General features: G+C 41.0%; 1 protein-coding gene across 1 annotated transcript in view; it reads right to left on the reverse strand.

The window, feature by feature from the left end:
* Positions 1-21822, reverse strand: part of LOC125883561 (collagen alpha-1(XXV) chain) — a 191514-nt gene that overhangs the window by 80234 nt on the left and 89458 nt on the right. The window contains exons 3-4 of the mRNA XM_049567941.1: positions 5196-5240; positions 1380-1387 (exon numbers count right to left, since the gene is read on the reverse strand). Of these exons, the coding sequence (XP_049423898.1) occupies positions 1380-1387; positions 5196-5240 (53 nt within the window). The remainder of the gene's footprint in view (positions 1-1379; positions 1388-5195; positions 5241-21822) is intronic.

Consider the following 21822-nt stretch of genomic DNA (forward strand, 5'->3'; position numbering starts at 1 on the left):
TATGCTTGCTCCCATGTCTGTGGACCAAAGAAGCAGCTTAACTTAGCTTTGCATAAAGACTGGAAAACAAGGAGAGACAGCCAGCCTGGCTCTGTCCAAAGCTGAGAGGTGAGATCCACTCAGCACAGTCACCAGAAGAAAGTGTTGGCATTACATGTTTCTGAAAACCACAAATACATTACATTTGCCCATTTCAGTAATGTAGCATATGAGCTGCCATTGTCACTGGGAGGTGGAGGGGAAGGTGGATGGGGTGATACCTTGGCGAGACGCTTTTCCAAGCTGCAGCCCACCGTTCGACACCAACAAACAACAAAACCGGTTGTGTTTTAGCAAGTCGTTGCTGTGTTTCTATCTGCTTTTCAGGCTCCAAACATGGGTGCTTCATAGCGACCCATCCATGTTTTTGCAGCAGGGGAAATGGCAGAAAATGCAGCTGTTTTTCACTGAGGCATCGCTGCTTTTTCTGCTAGGACTGTGCCCCCAAAATTGGGTATTTTAAGCCAAAACATGATCTTATGACCAAGTGGTTTGTGCCTAAACATGAGCACACATTAACCATAGTGTTGCTGAAATGTAAAATTTCAACTTCTCTGCTACATATAACGTGCAAATGTGACGTTTCCTGAAATGTGCAATGCTCTAAAAGTACAGCTGTCAAGATGCCCCCCCCCCTATCCACAGGCCTTTGCCACCTTGGTCTTGAAAAAACCCTTGGCAAACCCTGTAGTACCTCCTTATTTGTTTAATCAGTACAAAAATCTATTTAAATGACAATTTGTGGTGTCATGGGGCCAGGTTGCAGTGACTTCCCGGGGTCTCTACTGGTTACCTGGCATCCTCATTGTGATAACAAGACTTTAGAGGTTCTGGTAGCAGTATATTATAAGGCCTACCTTTGTTTCCAGTCTTAATGCAAAGCTAAGCAAACCAGCTGCTGACTGTGGCTCCATATTCAGCATACAGCAGTGAGAGTAGTATTAAAATTTAGATCTAGTTTCAGAAAGAAAGCAAATATGTGTATTCCCCCAAAATGTGACATTATGGTTTTATGGTAATATTTCTCAAAACTGTTCTTGAGGTTTTACCTTCACATGACTATCACAGTTTGAGAAGATGTGAGGCGGGCATACTTACAGGAGGTCCTGAGTCTTAATGCAAAGCTAAGCAAACCAGCTGCTGACTGTGGCTCCATATTCAGCATACAGCAGTGAGAGTAGTATTAAAATTTAGATCTAGTTTCAGAAAGAAAGCAAATATGTGTATTCCCCCAAAATGTGACATTATGGTTTTATGGTAATATTTCTCGAAACTGTTCTTGAGGTTTTACCTTCACATGACTATCACAGTTGGAGAAGATGTGAGGCGGGCATACTTACAGGAGGTCCTGAAAGAGAAAAGAAAAGAGAGATCTTAGTGTGTTTCCAATCAGCGACCAAACAGAGTCACATTATCCATGTTCCACAAAAACCACATATCCAAAATAAGTAAGAGGGAAAATCAGGCTCTTGCTGAGAATTCTTTTATTGGGGAGGAACGTGTCATAAAGATGCATCTCTTCCATGATGTGTTATTCTAAGTCCAGCCTGCATTTCTACCTTCAGTATGACACGGAACAATAGCAATGTGACAAGAAATTTCTATGTAGTTTCCATGCATTTGGCCAACAGTGGCCTGGTGATCACATTTTACTGTAAGTTGCTCTAATTTCACTGCTACAAGAGGTTGCAGGCTTGTTAAAAAAAAAAAAAAAAAAACTCGTTTTTGTGAGGTGACACTGGTCTTTTCCCCAATTACTGCTGCTCAAAGGACTGTGCCAACGCACTTCAGGGCCCTGCAAATCATTTAAGGTCTTTAGGTTCTTATTAAAAAGTACCCAGCTGCTTTAAGCCTAAAAAAATTGGATTATTTGTTCATTACAAGTCCTGTGTCCTTGAACTGTTCTTCTTCATGACCAGGGGAAAGTGCAAATCATTCCAGCAGCTGGAGCATTTAAGGAGCCGTGTGTTTGAGGCACGCTGGGCTGCACTTCTGTAGCGTTGTTTTTATGGATCGTTGAGTTACAGTAGACCACTTAGTTTTTAATAAACCTGCTCCGCTATGTGTTTTCTGACATGTCCCACTGTGTGGAATGGCCTCGGTGCGGCGTTTTCAGCGAGCAATTACAGGAAATCAAAGAAATTATGCGATAAAAATGGGCCATACTGTATGCTGCAAAGCGCACAAAGGCCACCTCAAAGGTACAAGCCTTCAAGTTCTTAAATTTAATGGCCTTATAGTTAAAGCAAAAACATTATTTGCTGAAATATAATCCATGTTAAATTAAATAGTGTGTGACATAATGTTAACTAATCCACCCGGAGAGCTCATTTGGAGTTTCACTTTCTGTTCTCACACTGGCACCTCCAGTCATTACCTCCACAGTTTGTCGCGCTCCGGCTTTTGCCAACCAGTCGCCACTTAATGTAAAGGTTACTGAACTCACAAGACAGATGCTGTATTAGCTGTATGGCTGCTCACACCGTGGTAAAGTTGTTGTTATGCTCTAATATGACATAAAGGTAAGAGAGAAGCCGCAGTGGGGCTTTCAGAGTCAGTCTTTTTAAGAAGAGAGAGGCTTTTGTTGCAAAGAAAGAGCTGCTTCTCCTCATACTTGACACCGATGCACCACTGGGAGGTTTCCCCTGGGGATTAATAAAGTATGTCTTCTTCTTCTTCTCCTTAAATCGAGCATCAATTCCTCCTTTTGTGTTCATCAGTGAAAAGTGCTGATTATCCACATAAGGAAAATATGACAGGAAACTTCTAACACCTTCGAGCTTTGACCACCTGCTAGAACAGTTTGAGAGTGAGGCTTTCACTGCTACAAAAACTTCTTCATCCTAAACTGTCATGCCACACTTTTCCTTTCCATATGTTACCGGTACACAAACAAGAGATCCTAATGAAGTATCCCATTCATATTTAATGCATAGGTAAACATCACCGTGTCTTTTTCCTATTTGTTCTCTCTGTCAGCTGCAGCCAAGTCTGGGCAAAAGCTTCCCTTTGCCTTTGTAGATGAGTAAACTGCAAAACACCTCACCATGAATTTGTGGGAAACTCGCTGCGGCTTACTTACTTTTGGTTAAAGCGAATCATGAATTAAATATGCCTTCCTTCAACATCCACCAGTGTTGAGAACTTAAAAAGAGGGAAATTGGATTTGCAGAAGGCTTACAGTGCAGAATGCAGCACGCCGGTGCCCGTCAAGAACTGAATTTTTCAGTCGTATAAATAATGACTCCTAAATATTTTTTCCTCCTCTCTCCGAGGAACGGGTACACAGAGTTTGACACTGGGTTCCCATAATGCAGCACGGCGCCGTCGTATTTATTTGTTTTGAATGCTTGTGTGAGTTTCACACGGAATTTTGTTTTTCAAGCTTGCCAACATATTCAAACACTAAATGTAGCAGAAATAACTGAGCTATAATTGCATGCTAATATGAAGAATCACTGTTACAGCGTTCAAGGGTGCCAACATTACAGGAATTCAAGAGCATTGCTTTTATAAAGCCATTTAAATACTTTGAATGCTGCACATAACCAGTGAGCATGCACTAAACACTGCTTCTCGTCATAGTTCATGACATTAATAAAGCAGTCTCTCTGGCAGGTGAGGCTCTCTCAGGTGGTCAGGCCTGTCTGATTTGATGACACACTTCAGCCTTGTTTAGTCCTGTAATTTGGGCTATTGCTGTATAGAGAATTGTAAAGCCCGTCATCCCAATTGTTCCCTATTGTCTCCCCTTAATAGAGCGCTGTGCCTCTCCAGTCCAGACATTGTGAGTGGGTTATGATTGCTTGCTTGTTTCCAATTGATTTGTCAAGAGGAAGCCATTCACATTCTCTGTATTTGCTCTGGCTGACCAGAGGAAGAAAGGAAAAAAAAAAACCTGTCTTTGCACAATGGTGCCATTTGAAATACGCTGGCACGGTGGATGTTTATTGGAAAGTTAAGCGCTGTATAAACAAAGGCTGGCGGTGTTTCAGATCTGCAGCCAACCAGAACATTCAGCTGTTGTCTATCTGTCATTGGGTTTCAATCTTTTTTTCCTTTAGTGTTATGTAAATCAGGAAAAAAGGAAGGAGCCCCACCACACAGATCCACATCTCAGAATGCCGAACATGGCCAAAACAGATTTGAGATTAATTTGACAAAAATCAAAAGAAATAAAGAAAGTGAAAGAGTCTTTGATACTCAAATAACATCTGATTAGATTTGATTCCTGTGACTTTAAAAAGTAGCGGCTGGATTTGGTGGTAAAACTGGCAGTGTTTTTCTCCCCTCACAGACACAGTGTTTGTTTCTCAGGCTGTGAAACCAAACCGCTCCCTTATTACTCTACCTCACTTAAAATTGGGACCTTGCTTTGCCCTGTCTCTCTAATTTCTTTTTACAAGGGCAGTACTTTTGTTCCAGAGCGTTGGCTGCACTCTGCTGCACTGCGCTCTCGTCACAGGAACGCTGCCACACTCCAGAGCCCATTATCACTCTCACTATCAGGTGAACGGAGTGTGGGTGCAGCTCCTTTGCCAAGTACATGTTCTCGCTGTGAATTCAATTTGTGGCGACACGTCTGTGGGAGTGTCGCTGCACAACATGTCCTTCTCCGAGATACTCGAGGCCTCGGCTGCGCCAAGTTTGTTGAGTCAGCTCAGGAGAGAGTGTGTGGGTGGAAGGAGGGAGGGGAGATTGGAGATCCTTAACGCATTACGACAACTTGTTGCTGTATTTGTGGAGGCAAACAGCTATTATATATGCTGACCTTAAGTGCATCATGTCTAGGATCAGCGCAGGAGGGTTCGAGTGTCCAAAAACTCAGACACGGACGTCATCAGCTTCAGCAAGTTTGGGCATCACTTTGCTGTTCTCACTGTCTCCCAGTTTCACTGTGAAAATCTAGTGTTTCTATAGCGACAGAAGCTGAAACAATCCAAGCGAACACCGAAACCACCAGGCCACAAATTACACATCTATAACCTATTTTGGCCTCCAAAGATATACAGTGTACTTTTACATGATTGTAACTGCAGTATGATTTGCTGATGTCCTCCTGAATTATTCCTTGAATGTTTCTGGATTGAGACTTCAGTGATCTTTGGCCGGCCACACACACACACACACACACACACACACACAAATGTACATACCAGGTTCTCCATTGCGGCCTCTTCTTCCGCGCTTTCCCGGAGGTCCTGCAGAGAAGAATATAATACATTTTAGACAGTAATTTGATTGTCTTTTTGTTTGTATAAGTTTCATATTCTTCGAATATTCTCACAGTCTAACCACCCGACAGCAGGATGAGGACGAGCCACTGAAAAATATTGCCTTTGGACTTTAAACACCTCAAATCTCAAGGTTCATTAAGTATTTAGGCTCTATTTATACATAACCTGAGGTGGGAAAAGGAAACACACACCGTGTTGGTACAACACTGTGTTTCATGCTGCCATCCCCGTTTCTCTTTCCTTTTTTTTCCCCTCAGTTTTTCCTTTCAGCACGGATGCCCTGGTTTTTAATTTGTTTATCTAGACAGTGTTTTCCTGTTTGCCATTTTCCTGTCAACACTATCAATCTACTGAAGCTCAGCTGGAGGAGTGAAACAATTACACGCTTTGCCAGGTTTTACATGTTGAAGACTTGACTGGGTCGTATTGTGCGCAGGTAGCTCTCCCGCTTGGAAACTGGGAGCATCTCTCCTAAAATGACCTCTTCCTCTCAGCAATACATGCAGTCTTTTCCTGAGGTTGGCAGCTGGAAACAAATTCTCAGACATTGGCATTTTGTTTGCTCTCCGCCCAAAAAAGTATGTGCATTCACAATTTAGCCAAAGGGTGAAGCTATGACTTTTGGACGAGCTGGAAATTAGAACTCTTACGATTACACACAAGTACATGAGAACTCTCCGCTCCTTTTGAGGAGGACTTGTCAACTTGCAATGCAATGGGTAATATCTCGGAAGGAAAACTCCTCTTTCCACTCAACATGAAAGGAGCTGTCAGGATCAAAAAAGATTGGAAGTTAATATAACCAAGAGGAACAATCTTCCCTGTCTGGTTCTGCATCACAGAAAATATCCTAGATCCAATTTCAGGCAGCAACGATACTGTGAAGAGTTATTATGCAAATTGTTTGGAAGACTCCGTAGACCCCGGTACCACTAAAGAATCGCATTTTTTCGTTATGTTAGAGGTTGAAGATAATTACAGTAATGTACTGGGGTTAGTGAAAGTTTTTGAACAGGCTGCAAAACTCACCAATAATTGCCTGAGTGCCAAAAATTGCTCCATGGGATGACTTTGTGACAGCAGGCTTTTAACAGCAGTTATAAAACACAACTAAAGATACACCCATGCTAATTATAATCTAAATAAACTGATCGAACCTTCAACCCCGAGCCTGTGCAAAAACCTCTCTGTATGTTTCAGCACGTCATTAAATAAACATTCCTGTCTGTTTTTGCCCTCTGCTACCTCTGTGAATACATCTCCCTACAAGGAAGGGAATAAAAGTAACAAATAAAAGAGTCAAATAAATAAGAACAATGACTTTTACGCAGTGTTTGGCTGATTTAGGACACTCCAGATGTGTTACTGGGGTGCAAAACGTAGGATTATGTTGCACAACTCTTTGCATGATGCTTAGCCCTCAATTTGATCCCACTGTTTGGCTCCAACTCTGCTCCTTTTGGATTGTTTCCAGGATAATGTCAGACGGTGCCAGTGAAGGGTCCAGGCACAGTTTAAAGTATGTAACCACAGGTGGAGTTTGACTCTCACTTTACTATGGTTCACATCAACCCTGGTTTCTCCATAGGTTTGTTTTTTAAGGCTTTAGAAGAAACAGAAGGAGGTTTACTGCACTTGGCAGTCACTTCATTGTTGCTCACTTTGAAATGACACTTGACACCTCTGGGAGGAATATTTTGTGTGACGATACGACATCCTCCTGATTTCGGTGGTATATTTTTGACAGCTGCTGAGAAAACACTCCCCACATGGGAGTTGGCGGTCCAGACAAAATACCCAACATTATTTTCAGATATCATCATGATTCACAATATTCAACACAATGTTTTTATTCTGATCATAGACTGTAAGGAGAGAGTCCCATTCAAACCAACTGTACCAGTAACTTTGCAGAAAGTACGCCAATAAAAACGCTATAACGTTTCAGTTTATGAAACACAAGTGAAAGAATAACTTAAAGCCTATCAGGAACAGTCAGAGCGAGTTTTCAAATGTTTTTTAATCAATTAAGACCAAAAAAAAGAGAGACTGAGTATTGTGAGGCCCCTGGTCGTAAATAAAATGAACTGGGCTCAAACTGGGTCTCGAAGTGCTGAGAGATCTTAAGCTGCCTGTCAAGGCAAAACATCACTCTTGCTCAAAAACATTGTATTTGGCCTGCTCGTTTCTCACAGCATCCCAAGTACTGTCATGGAACAGTGGTTTCAGAAAAAATGTGGCAAAGAATTCCATGATGAGGGTCAGCAACTATGAACAATCTGTTGAAACCTTTTCAACCTTTTCAACAGCTTTTGGGTCTGAAAGTGGAATAAATCAAAAGGAACTTGATGTTCATTCAAATGTTTGGTCGGACAACATTTTGGGTCACACAAATGAAAATGGCCCCTGTGGTGTTGTGTATTGTGTTTTCACATTGTGTTATTTGGTGGCTGTTGTATTTTAGAGAGTAAGTAGCAGAAAACCACTTTACAATGCAGAAACAGAGAGAAAAGGCATCAGTGTAAGTGCTGTGTGGCTTCAGCTTTAGCCGCAGTGGCGCTATGGGTGGCAACTTTGGTCCAGATTGAAATATCTCTACAAATATTGGATGGATTGTCATGGAATTTTGTACAGGCATGTATGGTCTCCAGAGGATGAATCCAATTGACTTGAGTGATCTCCACACTGTTCCTTCACTGCCATCCCAATATTTACATTTGTGGTTTTGAGTGAGAGTGGATGGATTGCCTTGAAATTTGGTACAGACAGTCATGTCCCCCTCACTGTATTGTAACAACTTTGGTGATCCCTTAATGCTCAACGACTGCTACTTGATCCACAACTTTGAAAATACCCTCAAATGTAGTGACAATCCTATTAGGATTGGGTACCAAATGCTGTACTTTTACCGAATTATGTTGATGTATGAAGTACCAATGCATGTTAAATCAACTGATGCCAAATGTCGGACCTAAGAGCACACTTGGGTGAGAATGCTGGGTTCAGGCACATTGCCTCGCAGACAACCGAGCTCCGCAGAGCCACCGGGTTTGGCAAGGAAGCAGAAGCGCTGTAAAGTGCCTCAAAGCAGGGAAGCTGGCCACGGAGCTCCAACAGCTTCGCAGAGGTAGTTTTGGCCCATCTGGTCTGTTTCCTTTTATATTTCATCTTAGAAATAGCCCAGTATCACCGCTGTTTTTGATTGACGATTACGTTTTTGTTATTAGCCTACAGAAACAGTTACGTACCGAAAAGGTATCGCTGGGTACCAGGACCGAATTGAAGATATTGGCACCAGTACCAGTATTGGTTCAAATGTAAACGGTACCCAGCCTTAATTCCCAGCAGGCTCATGTGAATGTGTCATCTCATCTGTGTTTAATGCTAATTAGCTAATGTTAGCATGCTAACACTCTAAACTAAGATGGTGAACATGGGGAATATTATAACCAGCTATACATCTGCATCTGTTAGCATGTTAATGTTAGCATTCAACTCAAAGACAGCCTCATTAGCTGCTAGCACAGCTGTGGACTCTTAAACACAAATGCATTGTAACTCAAATTTAACTATAAAAATACAAGTCTGATATGTGTAATAATTACATTTAAGAGACAATAAATTAAAGAGAGTGCCTATGTGAACACATCGTAACAGTCTGACACCAAATGGCACCAGATGCTAAAAATAAACCGTTAAAACCTTTCATGTTGGTACGAGAGTTTCAAGTAGCCTACGCAGTGGCTTGGATGCAAGGTTAGAAAGCAGTGAAAGTCAATGGCAACAGCAAAAGTTATTAATTAAATTTACATATACACTGTTGGATACTGTCAAACACATCACACTGCAAATTGGAATATTTAATTTTTTGTCATTACATAAGGTGCCACACTGCTGAAATTAACCATATAACTTCTCAAACATCCTGACTGTATCTGCTGATATGATGGTAACAGATTGTGATGTGGACTGCACCAGGTTACCTTTGAGAGCAGCATGGAACCATCAGCACAATGCTTTCAACCTCAAAATTTATTCATTTTCTGCTTTTTCCTGAACAGTAAAACAACATGAGATTTCTTTCAATCCCACAGAATGTTTTTGTCCAAAATACTGATACAAGTAGTCATTTTAATGCTACTTGGCAGATAAGAATTCCGTGTAATTGGCAGTATTGTGAAACATGCTGCTTTTAAGCCATGGCTGTATTGTTTTTGAGTACATCTTACTCATGTTGTTCATTACGACAGTATTTCAAAGTTACGCATTGCTTGATATAATAAACTTCTTGTTTATACTTCATGCATTTGAGACAAGATTGCATTTTACCGCTACCCATCATCCATAAAATATTGATTGGCCCTGAACAGCTAACAGAGCTGCACCTCCGCTCTATTTCTCTTCTTCCTCCGAATCAATCAGTCTCAAGTGAACCAGCCCTGGACTGACTCATTTACAATACCAGCATTGTTTCAGAGCTTGATATACATAATCAGACCTCTCAATGTTTCTCTCACACAGTAATACGGCTATTCCTCAGAATAAAACGTTAAGCCAAAAATAGCAAACTGGGTACCAGCTCCAACCTCCAAAGTAAATCAGGTTTGAAGAGAATTGGCTTTAGACTCCCCAGCAAACCCTACTGCCACTTTCTGGGTGAAGTGAATAAATTCATATGCTTTCTGCAAGTGAGATATAGTTTGCATTGTCCCATGTTAAAATGTCATCAGTTGAAAAGTGAAACTTAAAGTTCCCCTCCATGTACTTTGCTATGATGAATATTTTGTTTAACATGTTTTTCCCACATTAAAAATAAAAAATCGGAAAGGGGTTGGAAGCATATTTACTTTTCCTTCTCAGTGACAAAATTCTGGATCTGGCCTCCGCCTCGCCCACCACCATTACTCATGTTAGGTTTTGCTTTCTGCAGAACGGCAAGTGTAGGTAGCAGATTTCATTTGTGTATGTTGTTTGCTAGCTTGTTAGCTGGTAGTGACTGATGTAGCATTAATGGTTGTCAAACATACAGTGGGGTTTTTGGTGACAGACAGTGGAAAGAGGCTTTCGTTTTACATCCAAAACCTCCACATTCTTCGATGTTTGCTGACGAAACTTTAGCTATGCTAATGCTAACTCTGCTCTCTCTACAGGTTTTAGGTTTGCAGCGACTGGCTTTTGTATTAGTGACGTAACTAATTTGTACGGCATGCATTTGAATGTCAGATTTTAAGGAAGTGCACAGACATCGCCCCCTTCAGTAGCGGAATGAGAAAACACCTCTCTAGTAACAGTCTTTGCACCGATACCAGTCAGTATAGTCAAGGTAAGATATTTTAGGGCAGTGGTTCCCAACTGGTGGAGTCCAAAATTGGGTCACGGGTACATTCTGAATGGACTCACAAAAATTTAAAGTGAATTTCTGGCACAGAGCTTTTATTTTGAAGTACTGTTTCCTACTGTAGAGTGAGTTACTGACGGACAGCTACTTGACAGAGATGCTAAACTAGCTCAATGACATAGCCAAACGCAAATATGACGATGAGCGTATGAAACTGTGTGGACCTTAAAGTAATGACTGAGGAGAAATCTGGACCCTGTGGCTGGACCAATTGGGAACCACTGCATTAGGGGTAGCGCAAAATGCTTGCTTTGTTTGGTTTGTGCAAATTACTTCGGATAATCAGGACAAACAGACAAAATGTACGTCTTCTGGTTATTGATACTTTGAATAGGTTACTTTTGTATGTTACAGGTACACCCTGTTGCAGTGTGTGCTTCACTGAATCTCACTTAGAACATAAGAGGCTGAATTTCTAGTGGTCATGCAACAAACACCTGCTTATTGAGATTAACTTAGTGCCAATCACAGAAGGATTTCATGTTTGATTCACCACACATTTTCCACGGCTAATCTCGAAACTATTTTCCCTCACTGCCATGCTAAATTGTAAACAACCAACCTATTTCATGGACACCGAAAGCGCCACATGCTGACCTTACTGTTTATATATGAGTCATAGAAACAAAATGTCCTGCCTGAGTGTTTGGGAGAAATGTCACAGCCGTACAATACTTTCAGTGCCAATGTTTTCAGAAACTGTCATGAAATTGCTCCGCTGGCGTAAATTTGACGCCTGATGTCTTTGAATGATTTGGTTTTTAAAATGCTCTGAAGCCATTTTGGAGAAAGCCTAACTGAGCAATTTTCTTTTGTGTGCAAGTTGTATAAACAGCAGCTTTCAATTCCCAGTTGAAATGTATGACAATGGTTTTGTCATGACTGTCAGTTTCCATAGTGGTGTAACAGTAATGTCTGCTTCACTGTTGTGCTGGCGAACAGAAGAATGTCTTTAAAAAGCCATGTCAAACATTCTTCAGATGTCTCTCTTTAATTTCATCACTGTCGGTCTATACCATAATTAAAGGATACAGTATTTTGGGCCATCTCAAGGTGGCCCCCAACTAGGCGCAGAACTTGGAGCTCTGGTTGACTGAAATGTTCAGAATATTTCTTACAAAAATCTGATGATCAATGTCTTTGCAAGCAATCCAAGGATTTAGGAAGATTTAGTTGAAACAGACTTTAATATAGTCCATTTAATCCCACAACATGGATGGATGAGTTTATTAAACCTGGCAACACTTGGGTATCCAGGTCAACGGAACTAAAGCTGCACGAAAGCTGGCTTTCTACCGTACAATCATTTGTTACTTTACAAGTACATTTTTGTGGAGACGTCTGGCAAAGAGGACAACAATTCCGATCCAAGATCCTTATTACTCTGCATGACAATGAATAAATCAATACATAAAATGCTAATTCATGGAACACTGGGTCCACTGTCCAAGGGGAAAAAATGGAAATTGGACCACAATTTTACAATCAGCCTCATCCGTAAATGTCACTGCTCTCGTCATCTTTGAGGGGATGTGTATTGTTGTCAAAATATGAATTTCAAAAGCTAACAGCTAACACAGAGAGGCTCGCCAGCACAATGACTCTGGAAAATGTGCCTGTTTGAATTGAACAGAAAAAATATACTCCTCATAAAATGTCAAGTCTGTGATTTTAGTCGAGATAATTGTAGCCGTTTATCCCCTACTTTTAGCTAACTATTTTAACTGTTCATGCATTACTTTTAGATAATTCAATGTGATTATTATTTTTTTTTATCAAACTATACAGAGTGTTTTTCCATTATTTTTATCCATCTAGGCCAGGTGTAGGTGGCCACGTGTGGCTCTTTAGCCCTTCTCCAGAGGCTCATTGTGGCTTTGACAAAACAATTATATGGAAATGAACAACAGTTATTTTTTAACATCTTAATTTTTATTTATCATTGAATAGATTGATTCTTACATTTTCCATTTGTATAAATGTGTAGCCCATAGACTGAATAAAAAAGATGTTTTAACATCTCATCAACTGTGTGTGTCATACGTCTACAGCCTAGCACCTTTTCTAAAATTTGCCAAATCTTAATAGTGATGGCTAGTCTTGAGTCTCCTTAGTGAGGCTAGTTATTTATCCAAAATCCAAAAAAGAAACCATCTCAGAAGAAAATAGAGAATATCATAGTGAGTGGGCGGATTTGTTTGCTTTCACCACCAATGCTGCAAAGTTTAAGTACCAAATAATCATGATTAGCTCACTGCACAGTAGCCATTTTGTTGTAAAACACAAAGTATACCACAAAGTATGACTTTCTTGACCTTAAAATTTATGTTGTAAATTCATTAACGACATATTTGGATTTCATGTCACAACTCAAACAGGACCAAAAGATAATATTTCTCTCCTCATTCACTGCCATTCATATTTTTTCCCGATCTAAGGTCCTATGAGCTTCACTGGAAGGGGCGTGACTTCGGCACTCTATGAGGAATGTTTACAAGCTAATTTTAGTTGGCCGTCACTATGAGGCACAAATATGTATTGGGGCTCCAGACATTTTTTCAAAAAAGGCTCTTTTGATAGTAAAGGTTGCCGACTCCTGGAACGCTGTCTCACTCCAAAATTGTCAGAATCTGGCGCTTGGGCAGCGGCCAAGCTTAACGTTGGCATGATTCGCGCCCAGTTGCTAAAGGTACCTGCTGGCAGTTTAGGCGGCGAAAGTTCGAGTGGAGCGGGTGGGATTGGTTGTGGATGGGTCAAACAAACACCAACTTTCACCCGAGAGAGTGGCTCTCTTGTGTCCCATAACATTCTAAAGCCAAACACTGTTCTTTTTTTTTCTAAATCTAATGACATGTTTTTCTTACCTAAACCCAACCATGTGCATTTGTTGTTGAAAGAAAAAAAGCGTCAATTTGCAATGTTGAACCGACATGGTGCTTTAATTTCCTGTGAAAATAGAATTGTATCTTGAAAGAAGACAATGCATGTAACAGGCAGAACTTGACATGGTGTCCCACATGTCAACAACCAACGCACCCAGTTTACCTAGCATATTTGGACGTGGAAAGTCCATGACCAAAACTTCAATATGTGACGAGGTCGGAGTGAGAATGTGTTGACCCCTGAACTTGGCAATATGAAGTGTTCATCCATTACTTTTAGATAACTATATGAAGTTTATCCACTATCTAACTATTTGAACCATGTATCAATCACTGTTTACTGGGGCTGTCAGCGTTGCAATTAAAGTCTAAACATAATGCATTATTTTTTCCCTTTGACACAGTGGTACTTGTAGTCAAACCACTGCAACGGCCTCCTGCTTCCTGCTGCACCAGTGATGGAAAATAATGACACTGCTGCGCTTTTGAGTGGCTCATTTCACTCTAAAAAACTCTCCGATGGCTCAGTTGACAAGTCAAAAGTAATATGCACCTTGTGTCCAATTAAAATAAAATGTCACCGAAGTACTTTGAGTTTGCACTACCACTTGCCCACTGATCGCCAAAGTCAGCAAGGCACTTTTTTCTGAGTGTGAGAACCGCCACAGACGTGAGGATGAAACTAAATCAAAGACGTTAACTACAGCGCTTGCTAAATGGGAAACAACTGACTGCAGACGAGTTAACGTCGTGGGAGACTCAGGTCTAAGGGTTGCCTCACACGGCTTACTGTGGATCTCAAGTAAGGGTTTTTTTAGTTGCTTGCTTGGTGCAAACCATGGTAAAATGATGACTGATTCACTGTTTCTTTTGTTAACCTCACATTCCTCAGTTTTCAACTGTTAGTGGAACTGTGGAGTATTTTTTTATTTTTTTTGTTATGCACTTTATTGTTGTCTCCTGCCTCTACATCATGGATTCAAGACCACACTGTTGTAGCAGTGCAGCACTGATTTGAAAAATAAATAAATCTAAAAGTCAAGATCATGAGGCACATTTCTTTGCAATCATTTGATTTCCAGTCAAGACACTCTGGTAAGAATTGCCTCACCTTGTTAATATGGACTTCAACACTGTTTTGAAATGCAAAATAATGGACTTTTACATGTGGTTCAAAATGTGATTAATCGCAATTAACTACTGAAATTCAGCGATTAATCACAATTGTAAAAATTAATTGTCCGACAGCCCCATTTTACCAATTATTTCAACTTCTCTGCTCGCTTGCTAACTAATTTTCATGCACTCTCAACACATGGTGTTCAGGTGTTGCGGCTGACTCCAGTCATACATTTTTAACTTTTCAAATTAGTTGAGCTGCTCCACAATCTTTCCACGTACCCCAAAGCAACTGCAGACGCACCCCCTGGGGTACAAGAACCCCTGATTAGAAACCACTACAGAAGTTTATTATTCTCTGTACGTACTGAAAAAGCTGCGTGCTCCCAGTTTACCTCATTTAGTACATGTGTAGTTTATGGAGCTACTCCACTGACCTCTGAGGTCTTTGAGGCTACAAAAGTTAAACTGCATCTGTGCGTCTCTGACACAAACACCCAATTGAAAACCTGAGGAAGTCTAACAGAGTCAACAGATAACAGGATGATGAGATGAAGATCTGGACTGTGTCTCCATCGGATTCAAGCTCCTCTTGAGGTCATTAGTCATGGGTATTGTTGAGGGAAATAGGAAAGTCCCCTTGAACTTGTGACCCACCGAACTGGCTCCGGAAAGGAAGCACTTGTTGTACTCCAGCTGACCTTCTTTGCTACTTTTACTAATCCCTTAACTTCCTCAAACCCTTTCAACTTAAGAGAGATGAGGAGATAGAAAGCAGAACAAAGAGCTTCCTCTCAAGTGTAAGTGTTTCAGTCCTGTGCCAGCGAATGTTATCAGCATGGCCTGTTGACTGCTGGTCTAAAGATAGTTCACTTGACCCTATTAGGTTGTATGTGCTTATTTACCATAAGAAAAGCACACAAACTACTTAATGGCTGTCACAACTTCGAAAGAGGTCAACTGAAGGTTCAGACACATGAAACACAAACTTTGCCTGCTGGTGGGAACTTTTTCCAAATGCAAACATGAGATATATGGATGTTTGCAATTCACTTAAAAAATCAGCTTCACACTGTGTCATTGGAAGTTCACGTCCTGGAAATTATAGGTAACTTTCCACATACCAGCAATCTGATACAAGGAGCAGACTACAGCATGGTTAGCATGTAATGTCGAGCAATTTCAAAGAGCAACCCTATTATCAACCTTGCTTAACGGCGGTGGTTCTTTAACTGCCTTTAAATAGGAGCCATGCTGTTTGAATTATTTTTCTTTCGAGCAAAAAATAAATTGTGGATTATAAAACCGAACAGTATAATGGTTTGTTAACCTGTTTAAAGGGAGCTAAGCTACTAGCCTATAGTGTTAAATCAAGACTTCTGTATGTTAAAACAGACTTTAGAGGGGTTTTGGCAGCGCAATATAAACACCAAATTCAGCAGAAGAATTCGGGGGCTATTTTAATTTTCCCAAGACACACATTTGAATCCCAACCTGACCTAGAAAAACAACGTTCTAAAGGATATCTCACATTATTCCCTGATTCTGCGGCATATATCTTCATTATCCTTATTTCCAGCTGCACTTAACTCCAATGCAACCACTTCCTGAATAAATATGATGATTATAGCCATTTCCTAAATAATTCTTCCCAATTATATTTAATCCGCTGCCCAGCAAAGAGACCATTGTGTCTGATTTTTACATTAACTCATTGTACTCTTGTGGTGCACTTATTTTGTCACCACATAATATCTTGTACAGTATTTTCACACACATGCACACGCACACTGCAGCAACCCAGTTCAAAAGCTGATTTTCCATTTTGTGCATATTACACAACTCTCTTAAAGAGCATCTCTGTATTTACCTGTATTAAATGCATTGTTATATGTAGGCTGACATGTGTTTACACTGCTGCTCAAGACAGTGTGATTAGTTAGCTGGAAATTTACAGTTTGATTTATACAACAGCCGTAAAGCAAGACATCTCACTGATTAGGGGCTGAATTGCATCTAACGAACAGTCATGAGGGGTAATGAACAGTGACGCCCGCTCCACAAACTCTAATGAAACTCAGTTCTGCAGTTTTCAATTACGAGACATCACGAGTACACCGAGTTCTGATATACTCAAGAGTCCGTGCCAGTGTTGTTATCATTATGTTAAAGTTGAAACTAATTCACAGTACCAACAGGGCACTTGTTAATGTCAGATAGTCCCGAGACATCACCCAACAGGAATCTGAAACTAATTACATGAAGCAGCATTCATTACGACGCAGAGAGCAGCAACTGATTAAAAAAAAAAAAAAAAAGTTAATGATGCATACTTCCTGTGAGCGTATTTATGTGTGTGTACACACAGTAGTGGTCAGAGGATGTTATCAACTTGAAATGAATTCATTTCTCCACCCATCCCTGATGAATATGGCAATTTCGTGGCTGTGTGTGTGTGTTTGTGTGTGTGTGCGCAGCTCGAGTCCCGCGCTGTGTTTGTCCAGATGCCAGTTATCAGTTCATTAAACCACGAGTCAATCCATTACGATGTGAGGAATTTGTCTGTCGCTGCAGGCTCCATTAACACTGCGTCAGGCAGATTGAAACTAGTATTAAAAATGCATCTCTCTCTCCCCGCACCACCACGGTAAAACAGACTTGCCCAGTATTGCACTAATTGCAGACAATTTAACTGTTTTTGCACTTGAGAGTCAGCATTGATTGAGCAGTTACAGTCCTGCAGAGGTCTTTTACACCTAACACCCAAACTACGACTCACTCGCACATTCTTAACACACAATTGTAGGGACTGAAAATCATTACAGAACAAGCAGCTCTTCTCTAGTTCTTTGTCAAACGCGCACACACACACACTCACTCGTAGAAGACAAATGACATGAATATGACTATGGCTGGCAGGCACGCATGGATCATCTACGCTTTTGCTCCGGTTCAGTGTCAAGGCTGGAACGCTCCTGAGGAGGAAGCAGGGCCTTTGAGAGAGCCTTTTCATCACCTTCAGAGATCAATGTGTTTTCCTCTGGCAACGGACTGAGTGCTGGGATACTTGAGACCCACCCCGCGCGCTACACACTGCAATTATCCTCCCCGCAGTACTGACTGCGGTTGTGATGGAAGCAGAACACACTCCCTGATGAGGGGAGGTCAGTAATAAGCCAATCGATTGGCCAAGTCCCATCACTTTATGCTGTGAGTTAAATTGGCGCAGGCGGTCATCCTGACGGCTCTATCAGAAAGCTTCGCTGTAGACAGAGGACATTCCCAGTCACGTAACCTACGCTCGCATGCGAGGGAGTGTTACTTTTGGGTAACTTTCTAATCTTAACTAGAAATCTGAGAACAATCCAACAATTTCATGCCTTGAAAATGAAAAAGGGAAACACGACGATGAGCCCAGCTTGGCTTGGCCGGGCCGAAGTGTAATCCACAGTGGAAATTAATGGTTTCTTTTGAGTGTTAACCAAGTTATATCTTGGAATATACTCATACTAACTTAATTTAATTGTCATGATAAACATAGCCATCTTCAGCCAGCAGTCTGGTCACCTTGCATTGAACTATGTAATTCTCCACCTGAGCTCCAAGAGAGTCTGGAACAGGAACATCAGCCACCGCTAGCTAAAGGACTGAAGGTCTCAACATAGGTGTGAGTTGTGGAATCTGGTTTGCGCAAGCACACATATTAAGCACCGAGAAAGGGTCAAGACCAAGAGTTTGTTAATCCACTCAGCATATTCACACAGAAGAGAAAGCAACCTCAGCCTAACCTAGCAAATATTGATTAGCCACAGTCAGTGACTGATTTAAGCTTCTGAGCTGAGTACGCCAGTCAATCAATATCCCTAATTAGACCTTGAAACACTAAGATGCAGATGCAGGCAAATAATCCTAGTGGGCTAAATTTAGTACTTTAGTCACTACAAGATAAACTCTTGTAATTTGATCATTCAGGGTGGTGGAATCCTGATTTATCCTCTTGAAAAGTGACTCGATGGCATCCAGATGAACACTACAAAAAGTCAGGACACATGAACACGTGGCAAAATGTCTCCTTCCTGCCAGCAGATGCTTCCAAAGCTGACCAAGGGTGTGTTTGGCGAATATTGTACAACGCATACTGATGGCGACATGCGTAGTATCACATAGACCTGTGTGTGTGCCTTCTTCTGTGTGTGCTCTCGAGCGCTTGGGTTGCTGAAATAGTTGCAAGAGCATTTCTGGTCGCTGGAAGAAACTGTCCACCGGGATGCCAGAAGGCAAATGGGACATACAGTGCATGGTTAGCATCAAATGATCCCTCTCTTGTTCGAGTTCAAATGAAATACTTTATCTGTGTTTAAGACTTCTGTGGCTATTGGATGTCACATTGAAATCATGTGTAACCCTATACCTGCTGCTAACGGATGACATGACTGCTGGCTGACCTCATTACCGCCAGGGATATGTGAGCCAGTATGCGCAGTGTGCGTATGTGTCTGTGGTGCGCGTGCGGATGGATTTAGAGACGCAGGGCTATATAACATGGACCACAGGGCCCCCAAACTGCTCAAGGACAGTCACTGCCGCTCCTCAACCGAGATGAAGTCAATGGAGGAAAGCCAAGTGAGCTCAAGTCAAAAATGTTATTACACTCCTCAGCTATTTTAATAGACTGGCATACAGTCCTCTCCACCCGAATAACTACCCACTGACACAATTGGTGCATCTAAAGTAACAAAATCTTCAAATATTTGCATTATATCTGGTACTTCTCTGGGATTACGCAGAACAAATACCATGTATTTTTATATGGTATCATATTCTGTCTTCATGTATCTCAGGGTATTTTACTGGTGTCACATAATGCCTGCACGCTGTAAATTCATATGTTTTCCATTCATGCTGTATATTGTTGTAGAAAATATTCCATGATGTTAATGTTTGTGTTGCAATGATTCCTTCCCCTTATTGTAATTCCTGGTGTTGATTGAGTCAAAAAAGAGTTTAAAGGAACACTTCACCCACAAGATTATCATTTGTGTATGAATTACTCACAATGGGTGCAGTTACATGGTGGCTTCTCATTTGGAATTAAATAAATCTGAATGAAATCATTTGGAATTAAAGTTTTTCCAGGTAGTTTACATGGGAAATATTCATTCTGATTGAGGGTTTACACAGGAGATCAGTTTAATTGCCTTTATTCGTGTCCGCGCAAGGTTTGGGGCAGGAAAGGTTTCTGATTGGATAGGGGGCGGGGCAGATGTTACGTGTTTACGTTTAGAAAGAAAACACTGTATAGTCCTCGTTCCGGATAACAAGATGCTTGAGGATGCTGTTCTTAGTGCCTTTTTCGGGCTTGTTTTACTTATATTCTTGAAGCAGCAGTACGACAACAACCTTGTTCTGCTAATGCTTCATCTGCTGAGGAGGAGAAGGGAGGTAGAAGGTCGAAGAAGGGAGATAGAAGACCATGACGGTGGTGAATGGAAACCAGTGAGTGCAACGAGTCGCGCGTGCGCTATATACGTCATCTCGCTAGAAGGGCAAGGAAATGAGCATGCGCAGAAAGACCGGAATGAACTTAAAGAGGAATGAGTGTATACAAGTGCGAGAAATTTCATTCGGAATTAGAAACGGAATATTCCAGCCCCTTACATCGGAATGAATTTTCAATCGCATTGGCCATTTTCATTCCGAATTAGGTGTTTACAAGATCACTTTTAATAGGAATGAACTTTCATTCCGAATGAAAAGGGAATTAAACTGTCCATGTAAACGCACTCAATGAACTTTCATTCATTTTTTGTAACTGCGTATCTTGTTGGGGGTCACGAGAGGGCTGGAGGCTATACCAGCTGACACTAGACAAGTCGCCAGACTATGACAGGGCTTACACATGCTCAGAATCTCACCTTAGGGTAATTTAGAGTCACCAATTAACCTAACCTTCATGTCTTTGGACTGTGGGAGGAAGCCGGAGTATGCAGGGAAACCCATGCTGACACAAAGAGAACAAGCACACTCCACACAGAAGGGTCCCTCCACCCTGGGTTCGAACCAGGAACCCTCTTGCTGTCAAGCAACTGTGTTGATTAGATGTTATTACACCTCCTAGCCACTAGGTGTCAGGGGCGGTTCCTATCAGACTGAAAAGTAATGCTATGGTAGTAGGAGGAAGAGCAGGATTAACTCAGGAAAACAACATGTATGAGGATGCATGATCTGCCCAGTTCGCAAATTAAAGTTCTTGATGTGAACTAAACAAGGACTATTTATTTCTGGGACACAACAAACAAAACAGCAACAATGCTAACCACTGCTCCATCGTGCCACCATCAATAATGGACAGAAAATCCCAAAAAGGAGAAAAGTGTTGATAGTTGAAGTAAAAGGAGGCCATGTTTAACAACAGCAAATCTATATCACAACATCCATCTACAATCTCTAACACAGCTCCTGCAGTATAATCCAAGTCCCATTTATCCAGTCATACAATCACAGTCAGTCATACAGTCATTTTGTTAAAACCTCACTTTTTAAAACACACAAGTAGCACACCTGGGCAAGTGCATGTTTGAACTCTGCTCAGTAGAGTGTATGAGTAGAGTTCAAATGCACGTGCTTGCCCAAGCATGCTTCTTGTATGCATTAGTGTTTCAAGTAGTTTAAAGGTTGTAGCAAAAACTGAAGTATTTAGGAAGTACTGAGCATTCGAGTTGTGTGAGTGTGTGGACAGATGTTTTGGTATATTACACGTGGTCCCCTTTTACCCAAATTCATCAACAATCTTTTCACTTTTTGGTTGTTTCGTTCACCGTGGTGGCATTCAAGAAAAAAACGTTTTCTTCACAAATCTAACATAACACAAGGAGCGAAACTGTGGGTGAAGTATTCCTTTAAATCTCAAGTCCTTTAAAATATTAATTCACTCAAACTACTGCCAGAAATAAACATATTTTCACAATAAACAAACACTATTTTGGCTTTATATGAGTGTCTATAGGGAGTGGCAAATGAGAGGGGATGTGATTGCAGCTATTGTCAATCAAATCTGATCAAACCAAGACCACACAGTTCTAATGCTGCAGATTAACTGAGTTTTCAAATGTTAAACTCTTAATAAATAATGACTGAGGATGTTTTT

The sequence above is a fragment of the Epinephelus fuscoguttatus genome, linkage group LG23 (genome assembly GCF_011397635.1).
Source record: "Epinephelus fuscoguttatus linkage group LG23, E.fuscoguttatus.final_Chr_v1".
Classification (NCBI taxonomy): Eukaryota; Metazoa; Chordata; class Actinopteri; order Perciformes; family Serranidae; genus Epinephelus; species Epinephelus fuscoguttatus.